Genomic DNA, 26,695 nt, shown 5'->3' with positions numbered 1-26,695 from the left:
GGAGCAAAAACTTGAACGATTAGCAAGAGGGAAACTTATTGCATCTGGTTCGAGAATTGAGATTTGTAAAAGTCATGAAAACGCCGAGAGGCAGGCAAACATTTACTGTTGCAGGAAAGTTGACACACTAACAGTAGAAAAATACAAGTTGATCAAAATAATCGATCATATAAGATACCCACAGGTTTTAATTGCTTTAATTGAAGCTAAACAAAAACTCAAATTTTATTTGAAACCAAGGTTAGTAAAAAAAAATTACATTGTGAAGTAAATTAACATGAACCCGAATGCAAAAGGTGGACTATTTTGTTTTTCGAAGATATTTTGACGATAAAAAGATTGTTTCTTCGGTAAGACAACAAAAACTGATTTTCAAGAAACTATGGTATGCAAAAATGCTATCGCTCGGAAAACCATTTGAAAAACATACGAGAAACTTCACTGCTATACTTGGTGGTACAAAAATACCCTCAATCATTTGAGAGGAGTTAAGTTTAACTGAAGATGAAGAGAGCAAAAAATTAAATTTCCTGAAAGCAGTTAGAGAATCATTCCTAATCCAAAAAATCAGCGAACCAATTCGTATCACAGCAGGAGACAAAACATCACTTCCTGATATCGTACTAACCGATGCCAGTCCAAGTGATCTGGTTGTTAGTATTATAATACCTCTTGGTCAAATTGCCCTTGTTCTCATGGAAATCATCCGTGTGGGTGCTAAAACAAAAACTCCATGCAACTACGCAAATGAGATTACAATGGAAAGGTACAAGAAGCAAAGGGAATTGGATTTGAGATTACAAACAATTTGAAAAAGGCATGGTAAAACTCTGCGGTTTGAGCTAACAAGGCTAACAGAGGAATTTGTACCGCTGTTCAAACCTAGACGCTAAAAAAATATGAGAGCTGCACCGCCCGAAAATAGTACTGTTATGGCTACTTAAGTAAAAAGAAGGCTCGAAAATGTTTTACTTGTCTCGAACAACAGTTTACTTCAATAATTTCAAAGTAAACTGAAATGCAGGAAAAACAGCCAAAATGAATAATTAGGAGACCTACAAATTTTGTTACCGCATTAGCTAAAGTGTTAATAACAACAATTAGGACTAAAAAAAACTAGCATATATCAAACTTTCTTCATCGGTTTCGAAACTACGAGTTACTGCAAACGTCAAGAAGTAAAAATATTATACAAATTAGCGATAGAGTAGAAACTAAGGAACAAACAGTCAAAGAGCAATAAGACGAGATCAACATTTCACAGTCACCTGGACCAGACAAAATCCAGCTTTTGATTGAAATGAGACTACAAGTAGTCCGTCCATAGAAAATTTTTTTTGAAGAAATCATGGAATGATAAAGATGTACCCGAAGATTGGAAACTGGCGCACACAACTTCTGCTTTTGAGAAAGTAGAGACATTTGTGGCGGGCAACTATAGACCAGTAAGCTTCACATCAATGCTCTCTAATGGTTTGAAGAAGTCATCAGGTCCGGTTCAATGGTTAATCTCAACAGAAATCATATTATGGAAGTGCTCGTCGACCTCACTGCAATTATAGATAATCACAGACTGAATTTCAGAAAAACATTTGACTCAGTGCCACACAGCAAACTCAAGATGTTTTACAATAATATGTGATAAACGGAAAAACAAAAAAACAATGATCAGGATAAAAGAACTCATATCTACAGGCAACAAAATGTGGCAATCAACAATACCAAGTAAAGTTTGAAAAAAGTCTTTATTGGAGATTGCCATGTTTCTGCGATTTTTTCCAACGTACATCAACTCAAACCCAGGTTTCATATTATCAAATTTTTATCTATTTGCTGAGATTGCGATCTTAGAATGCGAGTTAATTAATGCAATAGAATGAAATCCTTCAAGAAAATCTCAATATGTGGTCAAAAATTGGCCTTTTGGAAAAAAATGGCTTAAAAATATGAGGTGAAAAAAAATGGTAAAAAACAGCGTTCATCTTCAAGGACAAAAAAAACAAATTGCAGATGACAATTGCAAATTTGAAAAATTTCAAAGGGAACTAATGCCTCTGAAAAAAACGAAAAAATTAGATGAAGAAAAGGAGTTATCATTGTTAATAGTAGGCTTTCGTTCGAAGCACATAATTTCGCTAAAGGCAAAAGTGAAAAAGCAAGCTCAATCATTACAATTCTCAAGAAGACTTTCAGCAACCAGTTTTTGAACGTATTTAATGTACTCTTACGACATAATTTTGAAAATGGTAGTCAAGCTTGGTATCCGCGACGCTAGAAGTTCAACGGAGAGCAACTTAGGTAGTGGGCTTAGGTAATTAAAATATGATGAAAAGCTGCGCAACCTAGACCGACCATCCCTTGAGCACAGTAAAAGACGAAGAACAATGAGTGAATTTTCCAAATTTAGTTAAAAATGTTATGACCCAAAAACGACATGAAGTCTTTTCGAACTAAACAGCAAAGACACAATGGATAAATGACAAAAAATTTCGTAGAAATCTCCAAGTAAGAAAACATTATTTCACGATCAGAGCCGCAGCAGACAGGAACAAACTGCAACGAGAAAAGGTGAACTCGAATTTGAGGATCACATTCATCGACAACCTGGACAGTTATTGGAACAAAATGGTTTGAATTTTTCTTTGATGAGTCAAATGAAGAGTAATACATGATGAGCTGATCACACGAGATGGCACCATTGACCAATGATCAGACTAAGCAAAGCTAAACTGAACCAAACAACTATTACAGAAGATAAGGCAACGTTGAAACTTAAAGCATATTGACTTTTGAGGAGCAAATAGCGAAGAATCGCAAAAGGCGATCTGCTTGAAGTGGCAATTTTGGGGCAATGTTTCTAGCAAACAAGAGGTAAAAGTTGATTACTCAAGTCAGAGATGAGTTTAAGACGAATTGGCCCTATAATCATTGGCTATGAGGTCCTGGACAATACCTCTTGTGCTTTTGTTTCTCAATCAATCTGAGCCATGTCAAGGTTTGCCTACGACATTAAATTTCTAGCATCGCTACAGCTTTAAGGCTACTACCGAAACACCCCCTTACTAGATAGAAATAAGTACAACCTAGGTCTTTTAATGCCTGGCTTCGTCTCTAATTACCAACTACACGCAAAAGCCAGTAAAAACGAACTGGGTCTTTAAGTAATAACCCTTGTTTTTTTTGGACAGTGAACATTTGATCTTGCTAAACTTGCCTCATCGCTTCATAACTAAATAAATTGCACTCAAGATAGTTTTTTTTTCAATCCTCGCATCTAGACAAGGACTCTAGGGCTAAATCCAGGCTCGAATAAATAAAGTTATTATAATTCGAGAAGTTTAATTGAAACACAACTCAAGCAGTATCAATAAAAAATTATTTCAAAAAAATTTTGGATCATTTGGCGATCCTCCCATTTCTTAACCGACCTTCCTCTCTAAGCTCTCTGCCAGGAACAAGGTATGCTTGATCGAGTTTGATTTTTTTTGATAAATGGTGAATAGCATTTCGACTATCGCCTGATTTTTTTGACTTATTATTAATTCGGCTGTTCTGATACTTGACTTTGGTATTTCAGTTTTCGCGAGAAACATGAGCACGACAGGGCCAAATCGAAAACTGAAAGAAACTTATCCGAACCAAAAAATACAAACCAAAATTTTCTCATTTGACGGTCTGGCACACTTGGACATTGAATGACAAGCGAGACAACAAAACCCAATTGCTCACGCTTCGATATCGAGAATTCAGTGTCAACTGTAGGCAAGCAAGGTGCATAGCATCATCATAGCTCAAATTCTGTTTACGATCCAGAAAACGAAAGCCGCTCTTACCTCCCTTGAGCCGTCAGTTTTGCATGATCAAAAATCCAATGTGATCTACAAGCTGTCTTGTCGTGCACGTATTCCAACTATAATGGACAAAAAATTCGTCATTTAGCAACATAGATTGAAGAAAAGAAAGAGGACACGCCTGTAAACAGAGTTATACGGCAGTGTGGGGAGAAAGCAATCACTGCATAAATGCATAGTTGAGTTGGAAGATAATAGATGAGTCAAACAGGCAGTCTTAGAAATATGTATTCGTAACCTGGTTAAATTTTTACAATGTTGCAATGAGCATATTTGCGCACTGTGAGTGAAATGATATTAAGAAGTAGATTCTCGAATTATGCTCAGTACTGTTTAATAAAAGGTAAACCCATTTTCTAAATCCACACACATCAAAAACTGAGCTGAACTTATGAGTAATTTATAGACTCTGGGGTCAAACTGAGGGCAAAATCATTTGCAGTCAATTCAAATTGCATTTTCGCAATAAAATCGATATGATTAATATAAAATAAAAATAAAGTGTTCGCTTTTTTGAAGAAAGAAGATTAAAATGAGAAGTCGAATGATACGGAAACTATCCATTTTTCGGGTACCAAAAAGAAATAAAATGTATAACAGACGTTGAAACATCGTGAGAGACACATGACGAGAGACACTAAATCTATCCGTCAACCAAATGTAGGCATTTTACGTAAGAAATTTTTGAACATTTACATTTCCTAAAATTTGTGAAATTAACCTTGAAGTATCTTTTTTTGCCTAGCTACCAATTTTTTGATTAAATTCTTCTTTAATTCAAGCCGAAATTTTTCTTGGACTAAAATCTAAATGTTTGCTCCTTATTACTGAGCTCTTACAGCTTGGTGATCTTTGGCCTCAGTTTCCTTATGCGCTGCACTTCCATTGCTAGGAACTTCATTGCATTGTGAACTCGGAACTATTATTGGTAAAAACTACTTTCGATGAAATTCTTTTTTTGTAGAACCAAGGAAATGAACGCACAGCTTAGAATAACTATCTGGTACACCACACGTACCGTCTAATCAGGTCAATCATTACGAGTTTCTTTCAACTTCTATTTGTTATGTCCTGGTGTTTTTTTCGCAACTTAACTAACCTTCTTTTTGCTTTTACCTAACTTTTATCTACCGGATTTTTGACTGCGTGAAAGAATGAAGGACTGGTGAAATAACATCGGTTACCATGATGATTTCTGACCTTCAGGGACCCTCTAGTACTTAGTAATTCCACAAATAATTGGTTCAAAATTTTGAACTTTATTATCTGATCTTTGATATTGCGGCCAATGATTAATTTTATAAGTTGCCAAATATTGGCCAAGTTTTGAAAAGCTACTTTTTTAAACAATTTTCAATTTATAATTTGTATCCTTTCCAGCAATTAAGTTTCTATTACATTGTTAGTTGCATCATCTTAGATAGGTTTTTGTTTCATTCTTGAATGCTCAAAAAACAACAGAAGATTTGAAAAAGAAGAATGAACCTTTCAATTACTGAATAAAAGTCTATGCATCAAAAAGATGAATTGTAATCAAATTAGTTCTGGTTTCCAGATTAATTGCTCAATTTTTATTTAGTAAAATCAATTAAACAGATGATTAACATGCAATGAACTACTGCTGGAATAAAAACAGCAAATTAATGACTGTGATGGAATTGTCTATATATGTGTTTTGAAGTTTTTTGTACCCCCTGAGGCAGATGATTGCGCCCCTTAGAAGTGCAAAACTAATTTCGGTTCTCATAAAGTTTATTGTGTCGGAGTACGAATCGTTTGTTTTTCTTGCGCAGCTGAGGAAAGTCTGTGCGTGAAAAAAAATACAAATAATAAAACACAAATATAGCATATTGATTTTTCGAACTATATCAAAGCATTGCTTCACTGTAATGTGTTGAAATTGAAAAGGTGCAGATGCAGAGGCAGATTTGTTGTAATTCGGAGGCTTTTTAGCGCCGAAAAATTCGCCTAAGTTTGAAAAAATATAATTTAAATGATTGGCAATTTTTTTGTCTTGGGTTATCATTTCACTGAAGGAATTTCGTAGAACTGTAATTCGATTGTTGCCAGAACATGTATCTCTAACTTGGTTAATATATTTCCATTTTTGTTGGATAGTGCTGAGAAGTGAAAAACAATTTTTGAATGATCGAATTGTTTACTTCTAATCAATTGGCTCATTTGATTACGTAAAAACTGGTACTTTGACCAATTATCGCTTGTGCTTTGACTGCGATATGATCTGAGTGAATTCTGTTTCTTAGTCAACAATTGCTGACATTCTGAATCGAACCATTCCGTTTTCAACACGTTTTTTGGTTTAAAATTACGAACAAACTTTTTTTCGATAGGAGCATGTTGCTGTAGAGCACAAGAAATTAAATAAATCATCGTCGAGAACATGTTTTGTGCGTCTGTACATTGATATAAGATATACCAAGGAAGAGCGGAGAAAGAATTGCAAAATTCATTTTTCTGATAATTTTTCTTATTTAAAGTCGAAATTAACCTCGGTAAAATTTTGCCGCATTTTATTTCCGTCAAAATAAATGAAGCAAAATGGTCGGTTTTATAAGGTGTATCAAAACAAAATTCAATGCCGTTTGTTTCATAGTCACTGATTATGTAGTCGATATGAGTTTTTGTTGAGGAACTAATTCTGGTCTCATCGTTTGGACAAAAAACCTTCAATCCATATGGAATAATTATAGAATCTAAATTTTCTTTTTCTTTGCTATCCAGATAATTTAAGTTATAATCACCCAAAAGCGTAATTTTATTAGAAACTGAAAAAGTATTATCTAGGTTAAGCGTTAATTGTTCCAAAAAATCAATAAAGTTTGATCTGCTTGGGTTATAACACAAATTAACTAACATTTTTTTCTTTACTCGAAATGTTAAATGTAGATTTGCACTCAACCCACACTGACTCATATTTTGCTTTATCAAATAAATTTAAATCAGGCCTCAATTTCGGAGCCAATTTGACTGGTATATATAACAAAACGCCACCGCCTTTCTTTTTTAGCGCTGATTGCCTATCATATCTGAACATCGCATGCGTTCTAGGTTGGAAATTCCATAAATTGTCACTATCTTCTTTTTTAAGCCACGTTTCGGAAATTCCTATAATTGTGTTTTCGCCCATATCATCAAGAAATTTTTTCAATTGCATCCGTTTTCTAATAATACTTTGAAAATTCAAATGAACAAATTTAAGATTTGCACAATTTTTTGAGCAGATACCGTAGACTGTTTCAATGGTTTCGATAGGACCAGGGTTTTTTTCAACATCCCCACTTTGGGTCAGTAACTACGCGAAAAGGAAAAGATGCGTCAGTGTGGTAGCTCTCCGCTCATTTATCCCACATTTCGTTGATAATATCTTTTGCTGGCAGCTTAGATAGCCCCAGTAAACAATAGTTTTTTCTTTAGTTTCCATCTGAGCCTTGGAAATTAGAAAAATTGCACAAAACAACCAGAATTTAATATTCAGCATAATAAGTTAAATTAAATAATCGCCAAAGTTTGCACCAAGAAAAAATGCGAAACTAGTATTTCCTAAAAAATTTTGCACCGTTTTGGAAAAATTGTAACATTTCTGCCGTTTTTGGATCTAAATTTGATGATTGTTGGGTTTGCTTCATTCTGGGGCGGGTAGTAATCTCACATGTGTTTGCATTAATATCAGAACCTCTAAAAGAATCTCTAAAACTTTGCACCAAAATTTCAACACCCCCATCAGAAGGATGCAAACCATCCGAGCTAAGAGCATCGGTATTTTGACTAAAATTTTTGTTTATGTCTAAAATATCCAATTTTACTTCGCCCAAGTCTTTTACATTCCGTACTAAATTAAGAATTTGCTTGTTTAGCTTCTGTACATTGGGCAGCTTCATTTGTCTGCCTACCCAATCAAGATTTTATCTCGCCCAGCGATGATATTCTCGTAGGGCTTCGCGTTGCTCCCTGTCAGGAACAAGACAGCTCTACTCGAGTTTTTGATTTCAGTCGGTTAGAGCTGTCTTGTTAGAGCTGTCTTGATGAGATTTCAGTCGGTCAAACTCTAGTATGTTTTTTTTATCGACTTTCCCGCAATTCTGCTTCTATTCTTCTGATTAAATAATTTCTGATTTGCAGTTGTTGCGAGAAACTTGAGCATGACATGGTCGATTGGAATTTTTTCAAAAATTGTTTTTTTTTGTCCCCTAAATTAAGGTCAAACTTCCAAATATGACCGAGTGGCACATTTCATCATGGTTAAATTATCAAAAAATCATTAAGAAAGAAAACAGACTGTTTTCTAGCTTTGACCTCTGTGTTCTGACAGATTAGGGTTTCAGAATTATGTGATGTATCGGAATTATGTTTTCAAGTCGGATGAAAGACTTGTTTTCACTCAGTGCGGTAAATGACTTATTTTGAATCTCAAAAACGTACGTTTTAGAACTGTTTTTTTAAAGACATCCTGGAAGCAGCCTTCATTTGTTGTAGAAAAACTGCTGCATAATCTAGATGGGAAGTTTTTGTTTCTTTAGCAGGCGGACAGAAACGCCAGAAAAAATTAGTTATTTTTTTCACCATTTTAAAGTTTATTTTTGGTAAAGTTGACTGAACAGAACGTTTTGTGTGCTTGCTGTTTTTTATAGAGACGTCGGCTACTGATGTTTCAATGGTTTCATACTTTCGTCTCTTCGTGAATAGAATCTTCATGTTGGATGCCCCTGAATTTTGTGAACCACATGCATCACCTAGTTTATTTGTGTTTTCGGTAGGGGTTGTTATTCTTTACAAAGAGATCCTTTTAAGATTCGATGAAAGTCTGTTTTATCAAGCATTATTTCAGATGTTCCATGGATTTTGGTGGTACACAAGAACTAACTGATGACCAGTTGTTACAGCAGTTGCGAGAATTCGGAGACACAAATTACAAGGCAGTGACAGCAAAGAACCGGCAGATTTTGGAGAAGAAATTAAACCATCACTTAGCGAGACAATTCAAAAAAGAGAAAGAAGCTAATGCCAAAACAAACAAAGCATCAAAATCCCCAAAAAGAGGACGGCCACCGGCTAGAAGCTCGTTCGCTAACATCGCAATATCTAAAGGTTAGAAAACTGTTTTCATTAAATGCTATAACCAAATGGTTTCTCACTTATTTAGGGCTTACGTGTCTATTGTTTTGCATAAGTGACCACAGCCTTAACTAGAAAAAAGCTATGAATATCGGAAGTGTTTTTTAAACCATAAACCGTTTCTTAGAAAATTTTTGACTTTTCTCAAAAACTATCCTCCTAAATGTGAGATTTTGGGTTTAGTCAAAAGAAAAGGACGAGAGAAGCGCCCATGTATAAATGAGTTTAACCAAATTTTCTTTCAAAGAGTTATGGCTCTCAGAAAAGTGAATGTTCAATTATTTTTGTATGTTCTAATGTGATTTCTTGGGGTAGAATAATCTGCAACACCAGAAGATCTGTAATATATTTTCGAAACAACGAATTTCGAGCGATTCAACTTAGTTTTCAGCAGGGCTGTCAATTTGTTCTCTAAAATGTATTTTACATGTTAATTATATATTAAAAACACGTTAAAAACAAAGTTGAATGTAAAAATTACTGATTGAGTTGTTTAAAAAGAAAAGCCAGCTTTCCAGCTTTCTCGACGCCCAAAGACCTTGGGAGTTTTCCATAAGTAAGTCCAAAAGTTGAGAAACACCGCTCCAATCCAGCAATGGAGGAGATAGCATTGGGCAGTGTAGATAGATAATCGAGCAATTCTTTCGATGAAATTCGAGAAAACGACTGCATTTGATTGAAAGCTCGAATTTTGAAAAAGATGCGTTAATAACATTTTAAATATAGGTCTGTTAATAACATGACAACCCTGATTTTCCGGTTGAAGTTTCAGACTCTGTTTATTCGGTGATTTTTTGATTGTTTATTATTCAATGTCTCTCGTTATTGTAAAAAATGGAAAACTTTTGAAATTTCGAACTTTCAAATTTCAGTGCACAAATAAGTTTTCCAGGAACATTTTCACTACATGCACAAGAACTCGCTTCCCTTGCTAGATTTTTTGGATTTCATTGCTTGGAAGCAGAATTAGTCTAGCGCCAACTGAAAGAGTGCGCGGCCTTTACGACTAATGTCGTTGATTCGAATCCTGCTTCGATAACAGTTGGACGGGTCCGAGTGTCATCCGCCTCCTTAGGACCTGCGGTGGTAAATTAGATGACATCTCTCTACTCCACGGAAAAAGGCCCAAGGTTGAATGGTGGCCGCTAGCCCCGGGGCTATTAAAAGGAAAGCGTGTCAACCGAAAAAAGAACAAGAATATCTGCCAGCGAGCTTTTCAAAGTACCCTTCCCTTGAAAATTATGCACTGACTAAATTTTAATACCATCTCATTAATAATAAAGCGATAAAGCGTTTCCTTCCGTGCGTTCCCTGGATTGCACCAAGCCTCTTTAGATTTTCATGCGCGTCCCATTTGTGGGCGACATCTGATTTAGGTTGACCATTGAGCGACCTCATTTTGAGAGTCATCTCATTAAGCCCTTGATGAGTGGAATGATTGGTACCCACTACATGGTCCTTGCTCAAGAATTCTCGCATAATGTACGTCCTGTCAAGCTCAAGGTTGTGCTGTTTACAAGTTTAAAGGTTGTTTCTATGAAATTGACTGCGTGTTATTTAGTGCTGGACAAAAGGTTCCTGCATTTTTAGAAAGTTTTTTTTTTGTTCCAGATCTGAAATCATTCTATGCAGCAATATGGTAAATTTAATCTGAACCTCGAATTCTTTTTGTAAGCTTTGGATTGCGTATTCAACTCTACATTTCTGGCGTAAGCAAAGTTGGAATTTTTTTCTCATGTTGTTTCTACGTCTGGTAGTATGCATAGGTGATTGGTTACAATGCGGCTTTTGACTTCAAGAATTGTAAGCGGCTAGGTTTTCACAGGAAAAAGACAAAGGATTAAGATTAGATTCAGACGATTTATCCACAAGAGAAAGGACCAACATACGAGTTGTTCAGCTCTTCATGGAGAACTGCTGTCGCGTCCCTGATTAAGAACTACATTCAATGTTTTTGGCTATTTCTCTTAGTTGGGTTATGTTTGTCTTGCCCGCAAGCAAGGAGTACGCATCATGGTGCGCCTTGAGCATGATCCGTGCTCGTTGCTTGAGGAGAAAAGCCAAAAAAATTGCATATAGATAAATATCTGGTTATAATGCGTAAACATCATCATCTATTCGTAGCTATCCAATCTGAGGAACTGTGGCTTCCGTGAGTTTTCAGTGCTGATTTATAATTTCTTAAAACATTTTTTTGGCATCGTGTTGTTTCTAACATCGCTTATGTTTTCAGTGTCATTTGATCTGGCTCGTTGTTTTTTTTTTCTGGAATTAAAGGAGCGTTGAAATTGTTAAACATTGAAATTTGCAGAGTTATATAGATGCTGTCATTGAGAAAGATTTCCAGAGACTAAAGCGTCACTTGTAGATAAAGTTGTAAAAGGCTTTCAACTAGAATAAATAAATAGTTAAATATTGTTTTGTGATGCCTTTATCTAGCGTTGGCATGGCCCAATCCATGTTGTTCACTCAAAGTCACATAACGGAAAGGCCTCTTCTAATTGGTTTTTTCATTATCAGTTTTTTTGTGTTTGATTCAGCTCCAGAGTTTTCGGATTCCGACATTGATCGGAGCCCATCACGATCTCGGCGTAGCTCGAGGCGTCAACTCCAAACAGTCGAAACAAACACAAGTTATAATTTGGACGAAACGGCAGAGCCTCTCTTGGCGCCTTATTCCTCGGCTGCAGCTACAAGTAGTGAGCATAACCGAAGTCGAAGGTCATTCGGAGCGAACACGAGTTACCACTTGGACGAAACAGCGTTCGAAGAACCCTCCGAAGAGTCGCAGACGAGTTCGGAGGGTGTCCCGTTGTACCCGAGCTCTGTCGGAAGAGCAAGTCCGCGTGCTTCGACAACAAGTCGGCAAATAGAGATCAATCGACAACCACGAGATTCTCTTGCAGAAGCACAAACTAAACATCTGAATGTCAGACAGCGGAGAATTTATTCAGCTCAGAATAATGTACCAGTGCCCTCTGGATACGCAAATCGTGAGTAATAGTCTGATTATTGATACACATTTATTTTCGGGTAATTATTCGAAATGTTCCCAAATACCAAAATGATGCAAAAAGATTCGGTTTTTTCATTTGAAGCACGAAGTTGTGAGGGATGTTATAAAATGATTCGAATTTTCAAAAATTTCTAACTGAAGCTTAAATATTGCTATGAAAAATATTAAAACCGAAATTACCTTGTAGTATAATTTTTGCTTCAAATGTTTAATAGTCGATGAACAAAGTCCAGACTCATATGTAGGTCGCGATGATTTTCAGTTTTGTTTTCAGGAAAAGTCTTAAAATTTATTCAGGCTCAATTTTTTTTTCATTATATATCTTTTAATAAAAGGAAGGTAATCTCCACTATCGAACAGCAAAAGTGTAAAGGTCACGAAAAACGTGATTGACTTCTACTTTCGAAAGTGGAATTTAATTTTCAGATTTCCCAGCGAAATAAATTTTTTTTTGATCCAGTTTTTACACTTGTAATCAGCTTAGTGTGTTATTACGAATCTTCTTTTTTTATAACCTAACTTGCAAATAAAAGTTAACTTATTTGGAAATTTCAGTGAAATTGTATAGAATCTGTTCTCTGCTTTATTTGTGATTGAGTAATTAATGGTAACTGTTAAGTGGCTAGGGTGCGAGACTCTTAATCTCTAGATCGCAGGTTCGAAGGGTTATTTCTAATTCGAGGAATATTTCTAATTTATTTATTGCTCTTTATAGAGCTGCTTTTTGTCGTTTTCTCGCAAGTGTGGGCGAAGCTAAGCTTCGCCTCTGTGTCTCAAATTGGGTGAATTTTGATCAAAAAGGGCCTTTCATAAATTGTTCTAGAATTTCAAAGAGCTTCAAGGCCATCTAACTTTTTCTGAGAAAATCGAAATGAGATTTTTTCACAACAAGTCCGTAACTTTTTTTTGCTTTCTTGCGTTCATTGACTGTTTTCCAATTGTCTGTTAGCTATGTTTCAAATCGACTAATCGAATATATAAAAATTGTGTTCAGAATCATACATCAATGATGTGAATTGTCACCCAAGGCGAAGTACAGTGATCTCAGCTGAATCTCCGAGACATCAGGGACGGAATCAGACCTCGCGACACCATCAAGAAACCTCGTCTCTCACAAGTATCTTATCAAAAACCAAAACTCAACCTCAGAAACCAGTTCAGAACCAGGTCTCTTCAGCGAAGAAAAGTCATGCCAAAAGTCGAGGGTTTTTTACGTGGTCGCGTGTGTTGAATATGTTTTGCATTGTGTTGATTTTAGTGTTTGTAAGCGGTGTTGTTTATTTCAATCGACCGTGCGTTGGCGAGCATTGCGCCACGTTTACCAAAGTGGAAGACAGACTGAAAACTATAGCGAAAATGGCTGCAGTTGTTAATGGAAACTTCCAATGTGGATACAACAACAGCCCATTTTTGAGAATCATAGACATGACTTTCGATCCAGATCCGATTTCGGTGTTAAAGTTTGGCCTCGAAAAAGAAAAGGACAAGCTGACGTTCAAAATCTTAGACGATTCAGAGGACTTAATTGAAAATTCGGAAGAATTGAGAAGAGCTTCAAAAGTGCAAAGTTCGGTTCCGGTCAAGTCCCTTTCATGCCGTGTGCGTCAGTCTTTTGCAGCTGTGACGTCAGCTTTGATGTATCTGCTTCTTGGTATTTTCGGACTCATTGGGCTGCTGATTACGGTAAAAGTGTACTTGAATGAAAGCCAGAAAGAGTCGAAGATTATTGATGAGTTGGTGAATGGAATCCTGGATATTGTCAAAGCTCAAGTAAGATTTTTATTTGATAAAAATTGATGCCCTGGAATTGAATTAAATTATAATTGAGCAACCTAATAAACCAGGATCTTATTGGAGCCTCTTTCGTATATTCATCTTCACTAGTTTTGCAATCGATGATATTTCTGAAAATGTACCGAAGATAAATTGAATACACAAGACATAAATCAGTTGATTTCGAGTTATCTTAAGTCAATTTTTAAGTCATGGATGGTGTTCACTTTTAGGCCCAAAAGAACCCGCCCTACATCCCAATCGCCCACGTCAGAGACAGTCTCCTCTCTTCTTCCTCCTCAAACCACAGCATGAAACTGACACCTCTCTCCCCCACAAGATCTGCTGGAGTTAGTATGGGTCAAATAGGGGGGAGGGGTCTTAGGAGGTGGGAGAGGGCGGTGATCCAGCTGGGGAAGAGGGAGAGTCGCCTGAGGACTGAAAACCAGATCATAAAGGGGGAGGAGCACTTGGTGTGGCGGTGGGTGGCCATGGGGGAAGGGGGGCTGACGTCATACCACAGTACTAGCAAACAGAGGCAAGTAATGATAGCCTTGCTGCGATGAGTTTTCGTGGATAGTTTTAAAGTTGTTTCAATCTTAGTTTGGTCGCTACAGAAGCGCAGTGTTTTTTTTTTACTCTGAAGTTATTTTAATGTCGCAGAATTGCCAATTAGGACATGGATTAGGTCAAGCAACATATTATGGATTCAATTTTTTGTTTTATGTAGTAAGTATAACTTTTGAAAGATGTTGGTTTAACTTCAAAGTAGTGTAATAAGTAGCTCGATCAAGTTTTTTTTTGAATTTTTTTGATCAATGTTTTACTTTCGTTACTTAATAATTGCCTCTCAAATGATCTTCAAATTGTCCCGACTTAAGTTTACAGAATAATGCCTCAAATTTTTAGGAGCTTCAAGGCCAAATGCATCGACCGTTCCCGGTCCCCAAGTGCAGAAAGAATCACACAGACATCATCTGCAACAACCACTGGCACATCTAACTCGGAGCCAGAGTCAATTGACCCGGGCAGTCGTGCTGGAATCCTTCGCGACTCACCTGTTCGCCATACAGCCAGACCTCTATCTAGAGATACACACAATGGATCTGGGTCATCTCTTGAAAGTCAAGGTGATTAAGAGCTGGCGAATAAAAGAAATATTCTAGTTTTATGAGAAAATTTTTAATGGAAAGGAGCGTAGATATTATAGTTTCCTTATTACGCTTGCGATTTGAGTTGTCAAATTGGAATTTTGACCTTTTTTTCGGTTAACAACTATTTAACAAAATAACTTAATAATTTGTGCATCATTTAATTTGGCAGCAAACATGCTCAGTTTCTTAAAATTTCAAATTTAACTACTGGTTACGAAAAATAGTTGACGGCTAAGGGCCTAGGCTCGAATCCGGTCAGCACCTGTTTTTTTTAAATCTTAAGTACTTAGGGTCAAAAATTATCGTCCTATCAGTTGTCTGCCTGTCTGTTTTCAGCTTAGTTTCCACATTTCTTACCTTTCTTGTGCTGTAAGCTAGTTTTCTTGTAAATGAAAGTGTCTTTAATTCTTCGATAACCCTTGCAATCGGGTACCAGACTTTTTCCATAAATTACTTTGTTCACAGAATGGTCAAAAAGAGAAATGGTAAATATAGGTTCAGTTCATTTCAAAATTCCTTGTGTCTCCGGCGCTTTTGGTCTGGAGGTAATGAATACTCCTGGGACGGCAAAAGTCTTAGTTTTGAATCTGACTGGACTTGATTTTTTTTCAAACTAAATGTTCCGTTTCAGAAAAATTGTCGGCTGATTATTTGTCTGCTTTTGTTTTGTGGGCTTAGTTGCCGCATCGTAGAATTTTGTTTTCTATTCGCAGTTTACATTGTAGTTGCTCTTCTGTTTCGATCTTCGTATTTTTTCGCTTAAATTTTTTTTCAGCCCAAATTGTTTCGGCTTACATTTTATCGGCTTAATGACTTAATGTTGAGTCGTTCCACTCGAAACGTAGTTTTTATGCTCACCTCTGGATCGCAAAAGTGGCTAAAATCTTGAGAAATTATAGGTCAAGTTTTCCATGACCAGTTTTTTTTTGGTTTTTTTTTGTTCTTCTCCTTTTTTCGGCTTGATTGGTTTCGGCCTTTATTGTGTCGGCTTAATGGCTTAATGACCCCATATTGCGTTTTTCGACGAGCAAAAAATATGTGAGTTTGTGTGTTTTGAGGCTGAGGGGACTTGATAATTATTCATTAGTCTTAAATTTTTCTGAATCGTTTTTTTCCGGCTTTTCTATTTTTTATATTTTATTTTGGCTTAACATGTTTTGGCCTATAATATATTGGCTTAGTGTCCTCTTTTTTTTCATTTGACGAGCAAATATAATTTTGAGGGCGAGGGTTTTTTTATAATCTTAGTCTCTGATATTTTTTTCGACTTAAAGAGTTTCTGCTAAGATATATTCGGCTTTGCTACCGCTTGGTAAAGTTTCTTCCGATGCTAATTTCACATTCTTTTGTCTGCGCTTGTTTTTGTTTCAAAACTAGCCTGATTAATTTTGAAAGATTTTTTACATTTTCGCTTCTGTGTATGAATCAGTTTCATTGAATACAATCTACTTTGATTTCATGAGTCAAGTTTTTTTAAATGGAAGAAGCAGCTATCGTTGAACCCTGTGTTACTTTTGTAAACCGTTGATTGGCCATGTTTGTGTTTTATTATTATGCACACCGTAACGTTTTGAATAATTTTCTTAATGTTGCAGTCTAGACTATTTTCATGCTGTACGTTGTTAACATCTGTGAAAAAATGGAATGTAGTTTTCAAGCAGGAGGGCAAAAACAGTTCTCCATGAAGAGCTGATGAGCTCGTATGTTGGTCCTTTCCTTTGTGGATAAACCGTCCTAATTTCAGGTCGTGCCCGGTCCAGGTCTGATTCCCGTGGTCGGAAGTCTATCAGACTGGGTCCAGGATCGGGATGGTCGAACTACGAACGCTCCTGCATTGAGATCATTCCGCCTACCAACTGCTTAAAACTGAAAGACTTGGCAATTGAGAGCACTGGAAACGTCGGCTTGGAATCCGCAAAGCAAAGTGTAATTGAGAGAATCCAGCGTCACAATTTCCAAGTGTACAGTGTAGATTGTGACCATAGAAGCGAGGAGTTGGCTGTCTATATCTGCTGCAAGGATAAACCACAAGCTGCAGATATTTACAGACTGTTTTACGAACAGAAGTACAACGGAGAGAAGGTTCAAGTTAAGTTTCTCAGTGTGGACAAGTATTTGGTGCGATTTCCTTATTTGAAGCCAGTTGTTATGGACAAAGTGTGATCTGGTTCAATTAATGAAATCAAAGGAGATTGTTCTAAAAAACGGGCAACCAGATTTCAAAATCGATCGAACAATAAATCAAAACTGAAATCTTGATTGTATAATAAATTTCAAAAACTATAAACTGAAAAGTTTCGTCTGTTTTTGACGAATCGAATTAGTTCATCAAAATCTTTGGAAAGAGTTTGCTGAACATTTATTTTGTAACGTGTTGTTTTGTCATTCCGATTATCGTGTTTAAAATCACACTGTTTGCGGATTAGTTTTTTGTTGAAAAATATCTGCTTTACAAGTTGATGAGATATTGTGCCTTTGATTTGTGTTCGTATGAAATACATTTTACTTGATCAATTTTTTTAAAGCTGCCTTGTAAAATGAATTATTTACGAAATCATTTTCACTAATCTTGATCCTAGCCCTGCCTTGTTTTTTTTTTCATTTTTGGTGGTTGAAATTTTTGTTTTATTTAGCAATTTTTATATGAATTTATTTGAACAAATTGAAGGACGTGTGAACTCATGATTTAAAAAAAAATGCAATCCATTTTGTATGTGACGTCACATCAACTTAGGTCACTATAAGGTATATTTTTTTCTTAGAGTTGCCAGCAGATAAGAATTTGAATATGAACGTTTTCAGTTTTTTAGCTGAAAAAATGCATTTCCAAAAAGTCTGAACAGAAAAGTCAATCAAATTAAGTGTTTTGGCGGAAACATTCCAGATGCCATTAACTATTAAGGTATTGAGTGAATATACTCAATTGTGCAATCCAATTAATGTTAAAGCTGTTAAAACATTATTTTTGCCCATGCGATGTTAGAATCGCATGTGATGTTATAATTTGTGTTTGAGTGCAAATAATTTGTGTAATTTTCTTGTTTCTTTTACCGGGAAAAGTCTTCACTACTTTGTTCATGCTCAAGTTTACGTTTTAGAGGATTGAATATTCATATTGTTTCAAGTTGATTTCAATTAAGCAAATAACGCTTGCATGTACAATCAGGCTTCAAAATTTGCTGCTTAAAAGAAAAAAAGCAGTTTTTTGGATCAATTGAGCAATATTCCCCGTAATGACCAATTGAGCTATCTCCACCCCCAAGCAAAAACGGTAAGATGCTACAAAAAGATGCCAGCAAACGTATGTAGATGATTGATGTTTTCATAGCACGCAATCAATTGACCGGTTGAAATTCAATTTTAAGAGTATCGGGAAAAGTTTTCAAAAGAAAAAATTGAAAGAAAAAGAATTTTTCTGTTGCAAATTTTTGTTTGGGCGATCTTTGCCTTATCGAGGAAAGAGAGTTACGATAATTCATGCTCTAGCTTTGTATCTGAATACCAAAAACTGTTCTCCACTGCATCTTAGTGTACGCAATAGATCTTTTTCAATTTAGGACAGAAAAAAGTCGCTGTAAGTGCCTCAGTTTTATTGATTTTTTTTTCACTCTGAGCGTAATTTTTGAGCTTCAATATTGATAATTTTGCTCCACGTTTGTCGGAGAATCTGGTTCATGATTTCACATGATAAGCTATTTTCGAGTGGTTATATATATGTTTCAAGTAGCTATGGAGATATCTCCCCACGCAAGAATGGGGATGCGGGAGAGATTGCTCAAATGATCCCTTTTTTATGCTCCATCAAAAGTCTCATCAATCATTACACCATTACTATAATAATTTTTCCCCCATTACTATAATAATTTTTCACGAGTCAATGATCTATCAAAAAAACGAAGTAGAGACTCTTATATTTGACCTGATTTTTTTTCGAACTGATTTTTCAAGTTAGTTTCTTCGCGGGTTGAATTTTGATTGTTTTTCAAGTTCAGCTCATTTTCTTTGTTAAAAGAGGAAAAATCCACTTTTGGGTAGCAAAAGGAAAAATTGACATGAAAAACGTGATTGACTTTAAGTTTTGAAAGTAGATTTTAATTTTCAGATCTGGCAGAATAAAAATTTCAACTGTGGATCCAGTTCTCTTAATTTTTTTTACTCAAAAAATGGTATTTTTTGATAAAATTAATTTTTTATCAAAAAGTTAATTTTAAAAAATGGCAATATTAAACTGTCCTTGGAATTCAAAAAATTCTAAGACTACAGGTTTTTCTTGAAAGTTCGAAAGCTGAGGTTATTATTTCAAAATGTCAGTTTCATGTTTCCTTGCGTTCATTGACTCTTTTCCAACTGTCTGTTGGCTATGTTTTTTTTCTATAGTTATGCATGCTTTTTTGCAAAATCGTGCACTGAGTTAAATTTTAATCAGTTTGAGAAATTTCATATGCGGGATAAAGTATTGTAGTTGCGAGGTTGTTCGACTTCCAATCTATAGTTCAGCGGTTCGATTCTGGAGCGTAGCATACTTTTTTTCAAGGCTCATTTCATTATTTTCAAGGCTTTTTTTGGTAGCTGGTTCTTTTTCAAAAAAATAATTGTGGGGAAGATGCAGGGACGTCAGACTCCGAACCTATAAAAGGCAGTTGGATTCTGAAGCACAACAAAAATTGAATTTATAAAGAATAATTTTTTTTCCGAATTTAAGTATTTGGAATTTCACCTCCTCTAGAAAGACTTAGTTGCGCACCTGGTTCAAATCATAAAGCCCAAGTTCAGTGGAGCTTGCTCAAACTGATGACAAGTTTTCAAGTCAAAGCTTTTGATATGAACGCATATTTTTAAAATACTCAATAAACTAATCTGAAACCACGTATGGCACTGAAAAGCAAGTTCTATAGAAGGTATAAAAATGTTTCTTCTCTTTAAAGCATTGGTTTGGTTATAACTTTGCACGCATATTAGTTATATTAAAAAGCACGCACACTTATTGCATTAAAACTTCTTTTTGGTCCATCAAAAACAAATTTGTTATTAAAGGTATGAAAATGTTTCTTATCTAAATAGCATTAGTGTGGTTAAATCAAAACAATCATATTCATCATTTTGAAACGTTGTGAAACGAAACGCTGTTGAAACGAAACAAAAACTACCACATTTTTTTGAATAAAATCAGAGTTGCCAAGACTGCCCGGGTTGACCTCCATAGACCAAAAATGCTAATCATACAATTCCATATATGAATAAATACTAATCATAGACCTTTCATGCAATTTTCTGTACGTTTGGAATTGCATGGAAAGTGTATGTCTAGCATTTTTTCATATATGGAAATTGCATGACTAGCATTTTTGGTCAACCCGGGTGAACAATATCGTATGAGCAGGATTTTTTCGGATTCCCAACAGCAAACCAAAGCCAACTTAATATGTGTTTCTTCTGATTTTTCATTTCATTATTGTGCCACAGGCTTTTATAAACTGCAATCGATTCATGAAATTTCTAGTAACTTGTTATAAGAAATTAAAACTACCTGCCTTATTCCACGCAGACCACCATTAGTCTTCTAAACCACCTCAGGTGAGTCATCTCGGTTTTTGTGTAGTTGAGTTTCACGAACTCAAGCCTAACTAAAATAAGTCATTCGCTAATTAGATAAAACTTCTGCAACTTTTAAAACGCCAATTGAAAGTCATCTCTTGCGCGCTATTGGTTAACTTTTTAACCTGGAATAGAAATTGTACAGAATAACTAAGAAAAACCGAAATTAACAAGATATTCTGAAAGTTGTCCAGAAACGGATTGAGTATTACGAATTGCCAACACAAGCAGGTGTAAGCATCAAAAAGACTACTTGTTAATCTTAAACAGTAATACATGTTTTTTTTTTAAATTAAACGCCTGTTTTCAAGGAAAATTTGGACTATTTTTACCTGGAAATTGATCAGTTTTCTTTTCATAGACCAAGAGTTACCCGTTTTAAATAAATCAAACTTCGGCAATCAAGGATTTTGAGGCTTACTCAGATATGCGATGTGGGTACAAGAAACTGCGTGTGAGTAAAAATCAGTCTTAGTTTTTGTGCCTTAAACTTTCAAAAAATAAAAAAAAAACTAAAGAATTTTTTTTATTTTCTTGTATCAAGCAATAAAACAAGATAATCGTCTTCAAGCAAAACGCGGATCCCACTTAAAATTTGCGGATTTCTCTTACAAATTGCGGTTTCTACTTTGTGGATTCAGCAACAGCTCAATTTAACGATACAAATGTCTTATTATTTGTTTGTGGATTCCTCAAACAGTTCTGGACTTCGCAAATACAGTTGCGGTTTCCGCAAACTCGCCTATTTTGGAGTGATTTTGCGTTTTTGAGTGGTACAAGGTTTTAAGTATTTGTTTGTGGAATCTAAAACATCATAGAAAAACAAAGAAAAGTAGCAATGTTGCAAATTCCCCGACAAATCTGATTTTGGCCTGTCGCGGATTCCGCTTAGAATGCACAGTTTGACCTCGTAGTGAATCTAATTAGTTAGGATTGCGATTAGTGACTGTTTGAAGCAATTGAACAAAACAACCACTGTATTGTAAAACACTCACTCATCCTATCGAAAATGTGTTTTTGAAGTCTTTATAAAGTGAATTTTTTTTGTGGCCCTCCCTACATTGTTCTACCTTCATTGTACATTTTAACCATCAAACACTTTGAATTAATGCCAATCATTCATTTTATAAAATCAATCAAGCTTTTTTTTTTAGAAAACAGGCACAAAGTATTCGCAAAAAGTCAGTTTCTGAGCTCAAAGGACGACTTGTTTTAATTGAAACGAGACCGAGTAATTCAAACTTACATAAGAAAAACTCGACCAAAAAAAGTCAAGCAAACATTTGGCCAGGCATACCAAGTTTTCAGGTGATTACTTGTTAAATGTTCATAGTTACGAAAAACAACTTTGTATTAGAGGAAGATGACAAAGTTTCCATTCTTGTAAGTGTAAAATGTAAAAATTTTGAAAAAAAAAATTAAAAAAAAATTGGTTAAAATTTTCGAACTATCGGAGTAAAAAAACAGAAACATCAAATGTTCTCACAGGCTGAAGAATTGTACTACGAAGGTTAATTGCTCGAAAGCTAGATCTTTTGGAAAAATTATTTGAACACATTTGTTTGATCCCATTGTGTCCCATTTATTTGATACCAAGAAAAGTAGTTGATACCAACCCAAAGGGGAAGCCAGTTTCAGATTTTGATTGTTTGATTCTGAAGTGTCGTTAAAGAAAATTGAAAAAAAAAAACGTGAAAAATTATGAAATAACGCCACCCGCACTCAGTAAAAAGAAAAAATAATCGATTATATGACAATTGTAATTGTACTTTCATCAATATTATGAAATAAATATAAGCGCCAAAATTAGATGCTAGAAAACTACTTATAATCCATTATATTGATATTTTTTATGTGACATAATAATAAATTATAACCAATTATAATTGATTATAGTTTTCCGAAACTCTCTTTTTATCTCTTATTATCTCTTATATTCTCTTATAATCAATTATAAATTATTTTAACAGAGTCTGATCCTTTTTTGTATCAAAAGTCTCTGAAAAAGAGATGTCTTGTCACTCTTTGATTCACCTGAACACAAAGTCTTACCGCGAAACAAAAGTTTCATAGAGACCACTTCATTTTAGTTGAAAGAATCCCGGGATAAGTGAAAGTTAAGTTTTCTATATAAATCATTAAACTAAAGCAGTGTGCAGACTTTTTGTAGTAAAAAAATTTAAAATGTGCATAATCAAACAACTACAATCAAGAAGAAAAGAAAACAAAACGTTATAAAAATGAATTGATTTGAAAGCTGTTTAAAAATTTCCCATTTTTCACATAAACCATCGTCTACAAAAAGCGTAAAATATAAGCAATTCTGTCCGAAAGTCGAAGACAAAATGAGCAAGCAAAAGGGATTATAAACAACTTTAGTTGATTATATTGGATTTTTTCTGCAAAACAAATAAATTAAAAATTCAGATAAAACTAATCGATTATAATAGATTTTAATGTCTTATAGTTGATTATATTTGATTTCAAAGAGAGAAATTATAATCGATTAATAATTGATTGAAAATAATTTTTTCTCATGTTTTGTAAAAATGGTACTAAAATCTTTTTTAAATTGATTATTAACGCTTGAAACTGGATGCGGGCGGTGACTTTTGTGTTTTTTATTCCAAACCAGTGAAACAAAATGGTTACCTAAACACTTTGGTGAGGTGTTAGTGAGAGGAATAATAAAACATAAGCAAAGAAAAATCTTTCTAAGCAAGTATTTTTACAGAAATGTTTTGAACATTTTGCTCTTAATCTTAACAATGGTCCAACTTAACCAAGGAGTATGCTGGAAAATACTTTGATTGAAGTTGTTATCCATTTTTTGATTGGCAGAAAGCACTTCTAAAGACATCCTCAGCTCACTCTATAGTTTTTCAACCTGCAAATTAGGTTTTACAGAAAACCCAACCAACTGCAAATCAACAATATGCAAAAGGAATTTAATCTTTTTAATTTCAAAACTAGCAGGAATGTGTTAAGTTAAAATTAAATGAGTGAGTTAAATCTAAAATTACATGTTCTATTTCAAAACAAACTTGAACAATGTGCATTAATTAGCAGTTGAAGGAGTTGAAGAGACAATGCAAAATTATCTAATTTTATGAGTTTTAATAGGATTTAGTATATCTGGCAAAAAAGGGAACGATGAAGTAATAAAATAGAAACTTGTAAATAATATTAAACTCAATCTGAACCGACTCGAAATTACCACAAAAAAAGTTTACCAGAATTTAATTTAAGGGAGCATAGAAAGCCATTGTTTTAATTTGGAAATACGAAAAAATCAAGAAAAGAAAACTTACCAAAAATTGTTATTTAAAGAAAAAGATTTCGGCTTCAAAATAATGAGAAAATCCCATTTTTTTTTAAAATTAAAGGCGCGCGTTTGAAACTTTTGAAAGATAGTTTTCTGCGAGAAAAACTCTCTCAAACGTAGATGTTTAGGATGAATTCAAAAAACAAATTTCGAATAAAACAAAGGTACCTTTAAAGCAATACCTTACATTGTAACTTTTTCATATTCACATCTTTAGTAACATGCCAAAATTCCAATTAGTTGCTGATGTGCGTGTGAGATTTTGTTTATTCGAAAAAACCATTCTCACTTTTTTGTTTCAAAATAAAGCAAAAGAAAACACTAGCAAATTTAAAAAAGGACAAAAAAGTGACTCAGTTATCTGACTGAAAAAAAAACGTTAATTTAGAATTGCTGAACTTTATCCTATTTTTTCTATTGGTTACCATCATGATTTGAAAAAAAAGGAAAGAATTATTGTTTCATTCAAGGTTTTTTGCTCATCAAATCAGTTTTCGCTGTAAATTCGTGCTGTTTGCATTAAAATACTTATAAATGTGACTGTTTTCTAACTAACTCACTGTCTGACCGAGAGTAAAAAATGCTTAAAAGAAACCAACATAAAATTTGCAGAAACCATCTAAAAATTACTAATGTGATCACGAAACTAACAAAAAAATCGCAAATTTTCCATAAAAAAATTCACGTTTTTTGACATCAAAGTAAGTTTGCTCTCAATTAAAATAAAAATGTTAAAACTTAATTACCAAACCTTATAAAAATAATCAATACGTTGCCAAATTGTGCATTTCGTGAACTGGATTCCGCAACAAGGACGCTCCGTTCTGTTCTTTGATTCTTTTTAGTCATTCCGACAAAATTTTAACATGCTTAAAGACTTGTCTCTGGAATCCAGGAACATACAGATACAAAATTCTGCGCTTGTTCAGTGCAAATTTTGGCTTCGTAATGATGCTAACCATATCTGAACCAGGTATAAATGATGGTTTCTTTTCTAATCTCAGACAGTAAGGAACCACAGGATGTCATTTTATTAAATTACTGATTTATTTTGTTAAGTAATATTTCCAAGCAAAAACAATTTAATTCGATCAAATTGTATTTTAAATAAATGTTGGTTACGTTTGTAGAGCGAAATTATTTTATCAATCAACAAAGTAATTCTCGTTAAAAGGACATACTTTTCGTGGTCACTAAATTGATTTTAGTTTGTTGTTGAGTAAACTGTACAGATGGTTTCAGGACAAAAGATACCATACCAAAAGCTCCCATGACAAAAAATACCATACCAAAAGATTCCTTGTATAAAAATTGCCCATACCATGCCAATTAAAAGATCCCATGAATTATGAACAAAAATCATGATCAAAGTGTAAGCAGAAATAAATCTAGAGTAATGATATCTCAATTAGGTTCGCGCTAAAAACAATGCAAATTTAAGATAACTTAATTTAAACCGGACTCATTTTTGGGATTAACATAGTGCCAACATGTGTTTAATTTAGTGTTAATATGGCATTGAATAAGAACAACTTAATTGAAAATGTATACACTCTGCATTCATTATCTCCCTCTTTAACTCGTTGATAAGTCAAAATGAATTCTTTTACTTGGGGAACCTCAAAAAAAGGGCAAACTCTGATTATTCTTGATGGCCATGAATTTCAAAAGAAACGCGATACGAAGACAACGACCCACTGGCGTTGCAGCAAATGGAGATCGTATAAATGCCCGAAAACTTTAATCATTTGTGGGTGCAATATAATCTCACAGAGCAACGAGCATAGTCATGAGCTCAACGCAGGACGCTCAGAAGCTCGGCAACCAGTTCAAAAAATGAAGGAGACAGTTAGGAATCAATTAAATCCAGTAAGCAGCCAGATAATCGCAGCTAGTTTGCAATTGGTGCAGGACGAAAAAGCAACCCAACTGTCTTTGCCCTCCCGGTCGGCGCTAACACGAACTTCAAACAGAAGTAAACAAACGACATCCCTGCCCACTTTTGCCACAGATGACCGTCATTTCGAAATACCCGATCGTTTTAAGCAATTTTGTTTTTTTTGATAGCGGAAAACAAGATACGGAACGCATATTAATTTTGCGTTCCGTATCTGAGGTTCGGAACGCATATTAATTTTGCGTTCCGAACGCATATTAAGGTTCGGAACGCATATTTTGAGGTTCGGAACGCATATTAATTTTGCGGTTCGGAACGCATATTAATTTTGCGTTCCGAACCTCAATGCACTTAATTTGTACAACAAAACCTGGATTGTAGACGGTACTTTCAAATTTTGCCCCAGTCAGTTTTACCAGCTGTACACTGTACACATCCAGATTGGCGGGTTTTATCCACCTTGCGTCTACGCTCTGCTTAGCAATAAGCGCTTATCAACCTATAACAAAGTCCTAACCGCACTCAAATCGCTTATCGGTGACATAACCCCGGAAAGAATTTTGATGGACTTTGAAATTGCGGCTCTGAGTGCTTCTACCTCTGATTACGAAACTGACATTAAGGGATGCAATTTTCACCTCTGTCAGAGCTTTATGCGAAAAATATCCGAATTGGGCCTTAAAAAGACGTACGAATCAAACAGCGAGCTAGTCTTAGCGCTGAATATGATTCCTGCGCTTAGTTTTGGGCCGGAGTCAAAAGTGGAAATCGGGTTCGACCTAGTCATTGAGGAAAAATGCAGTGTGGCAACCAAACTGGATATTTTACAAAACAATCTCAAAGAAGTACCGTGATCTGAATGACAAAGTTCAACAGATAACAAGTTCATACACAGACTCTAACTTTTTGTCTTATATCCGTTCACTTGCCCATTTATCCTATTAAATTTTG

At 34.9% G+C, this 26,695-nt stretch overlaps 2 protein-coding genes across 2 annotated transcripts in view; both read left to right on the top strand.

Moving 5' to 3' along the window:
* The first annotated feature begins 8,690 nt into the window (after nucleotides 1-8,690).
* On the top strand, nucleotides 8,691-17,413 carry LOC134853253 (inner nuclear membrane protein Man1-like). The gene is made up of 6 exons (XM_063869226.1): nucleotides 8,691-8,957; nucleotides 11,525-11,977; nucleotides 12,995-13,770; nucleotides 14,007-14,311; nucleotides 14,683-14,903; nucleotides 16,672-17,413. The coding sequence occupies exons 1-6, from the start codon at nucleotides 8,705-8,707 to the stop codon at nucleotides 17,088-17,090; spliced, it is 2,427 nt and encodes an 808-aa protein (XP_063725296.1). The 5' UTR covers nucleotides 8,691-8,704; the 3' UTR covers nucleotides 17,091-17,413.
* Nucleotides 17,414-19,924: 2,511 nt separating this feature from the next.
* LOC134853433 (uncharacterized) overlaps nucleotides 19,925-26,695 on the top strand; it is a 31,213-nt gene continuing 24,442 nt past the window's right edge. The window contains exons 1-2 of the mRNA XM_063869431.1: nucleotides 19,925-20,116; nucleotides 20,268-20,501. The gene's annotated coding sequence lies outside the window, so the exon portion shown is untranslated. The remainder of the gene's footprint in view (nucleotides 20,117-20,267; nucleotides 20,502-26,695) is intronic.

This window comes from Symsagittifera roscoffensis, chromosome 8 (assembly GCF_963678635.1).
Source record: "Symsagittifera roscoffensis chromosome 8, txSymRosc1.1, whole genome shotgun sequence".
NCBI classification, from domain to species: domain Eukaryota; kingdom Metazoa; phylum Xenacoelomorpha; order Acoela; family Convolutidae; genus Symsagittifera; species Symsagittifera roscoffensis.
This window is presented reverse-complemented; position numbering and strand designations above follow the sequence as displayed.

Coding starts and splice junctions, on each gene's coding strand:
- LOC134853253 (XM_063869226.1), top strand. CDS start 8,705: ATGGATTTTGGTGGTACACAAGAACTAACTGATGACCAGTTGTTACAG. Junction 11,978..12,994: donor GCCCTCTGGATACGCAAATC/GTGAGTAATAGT, acceptor AATTGTGTTCAG/AATCATACATCAATGATGTG. Junction 14,904..16,671: donor GTCATCTCTTGAAAGTCAAG/GTGATTAAGAGC, acceptor TCCTAATTTCAG/GTCGTGCCCGGTCCAGGTCT.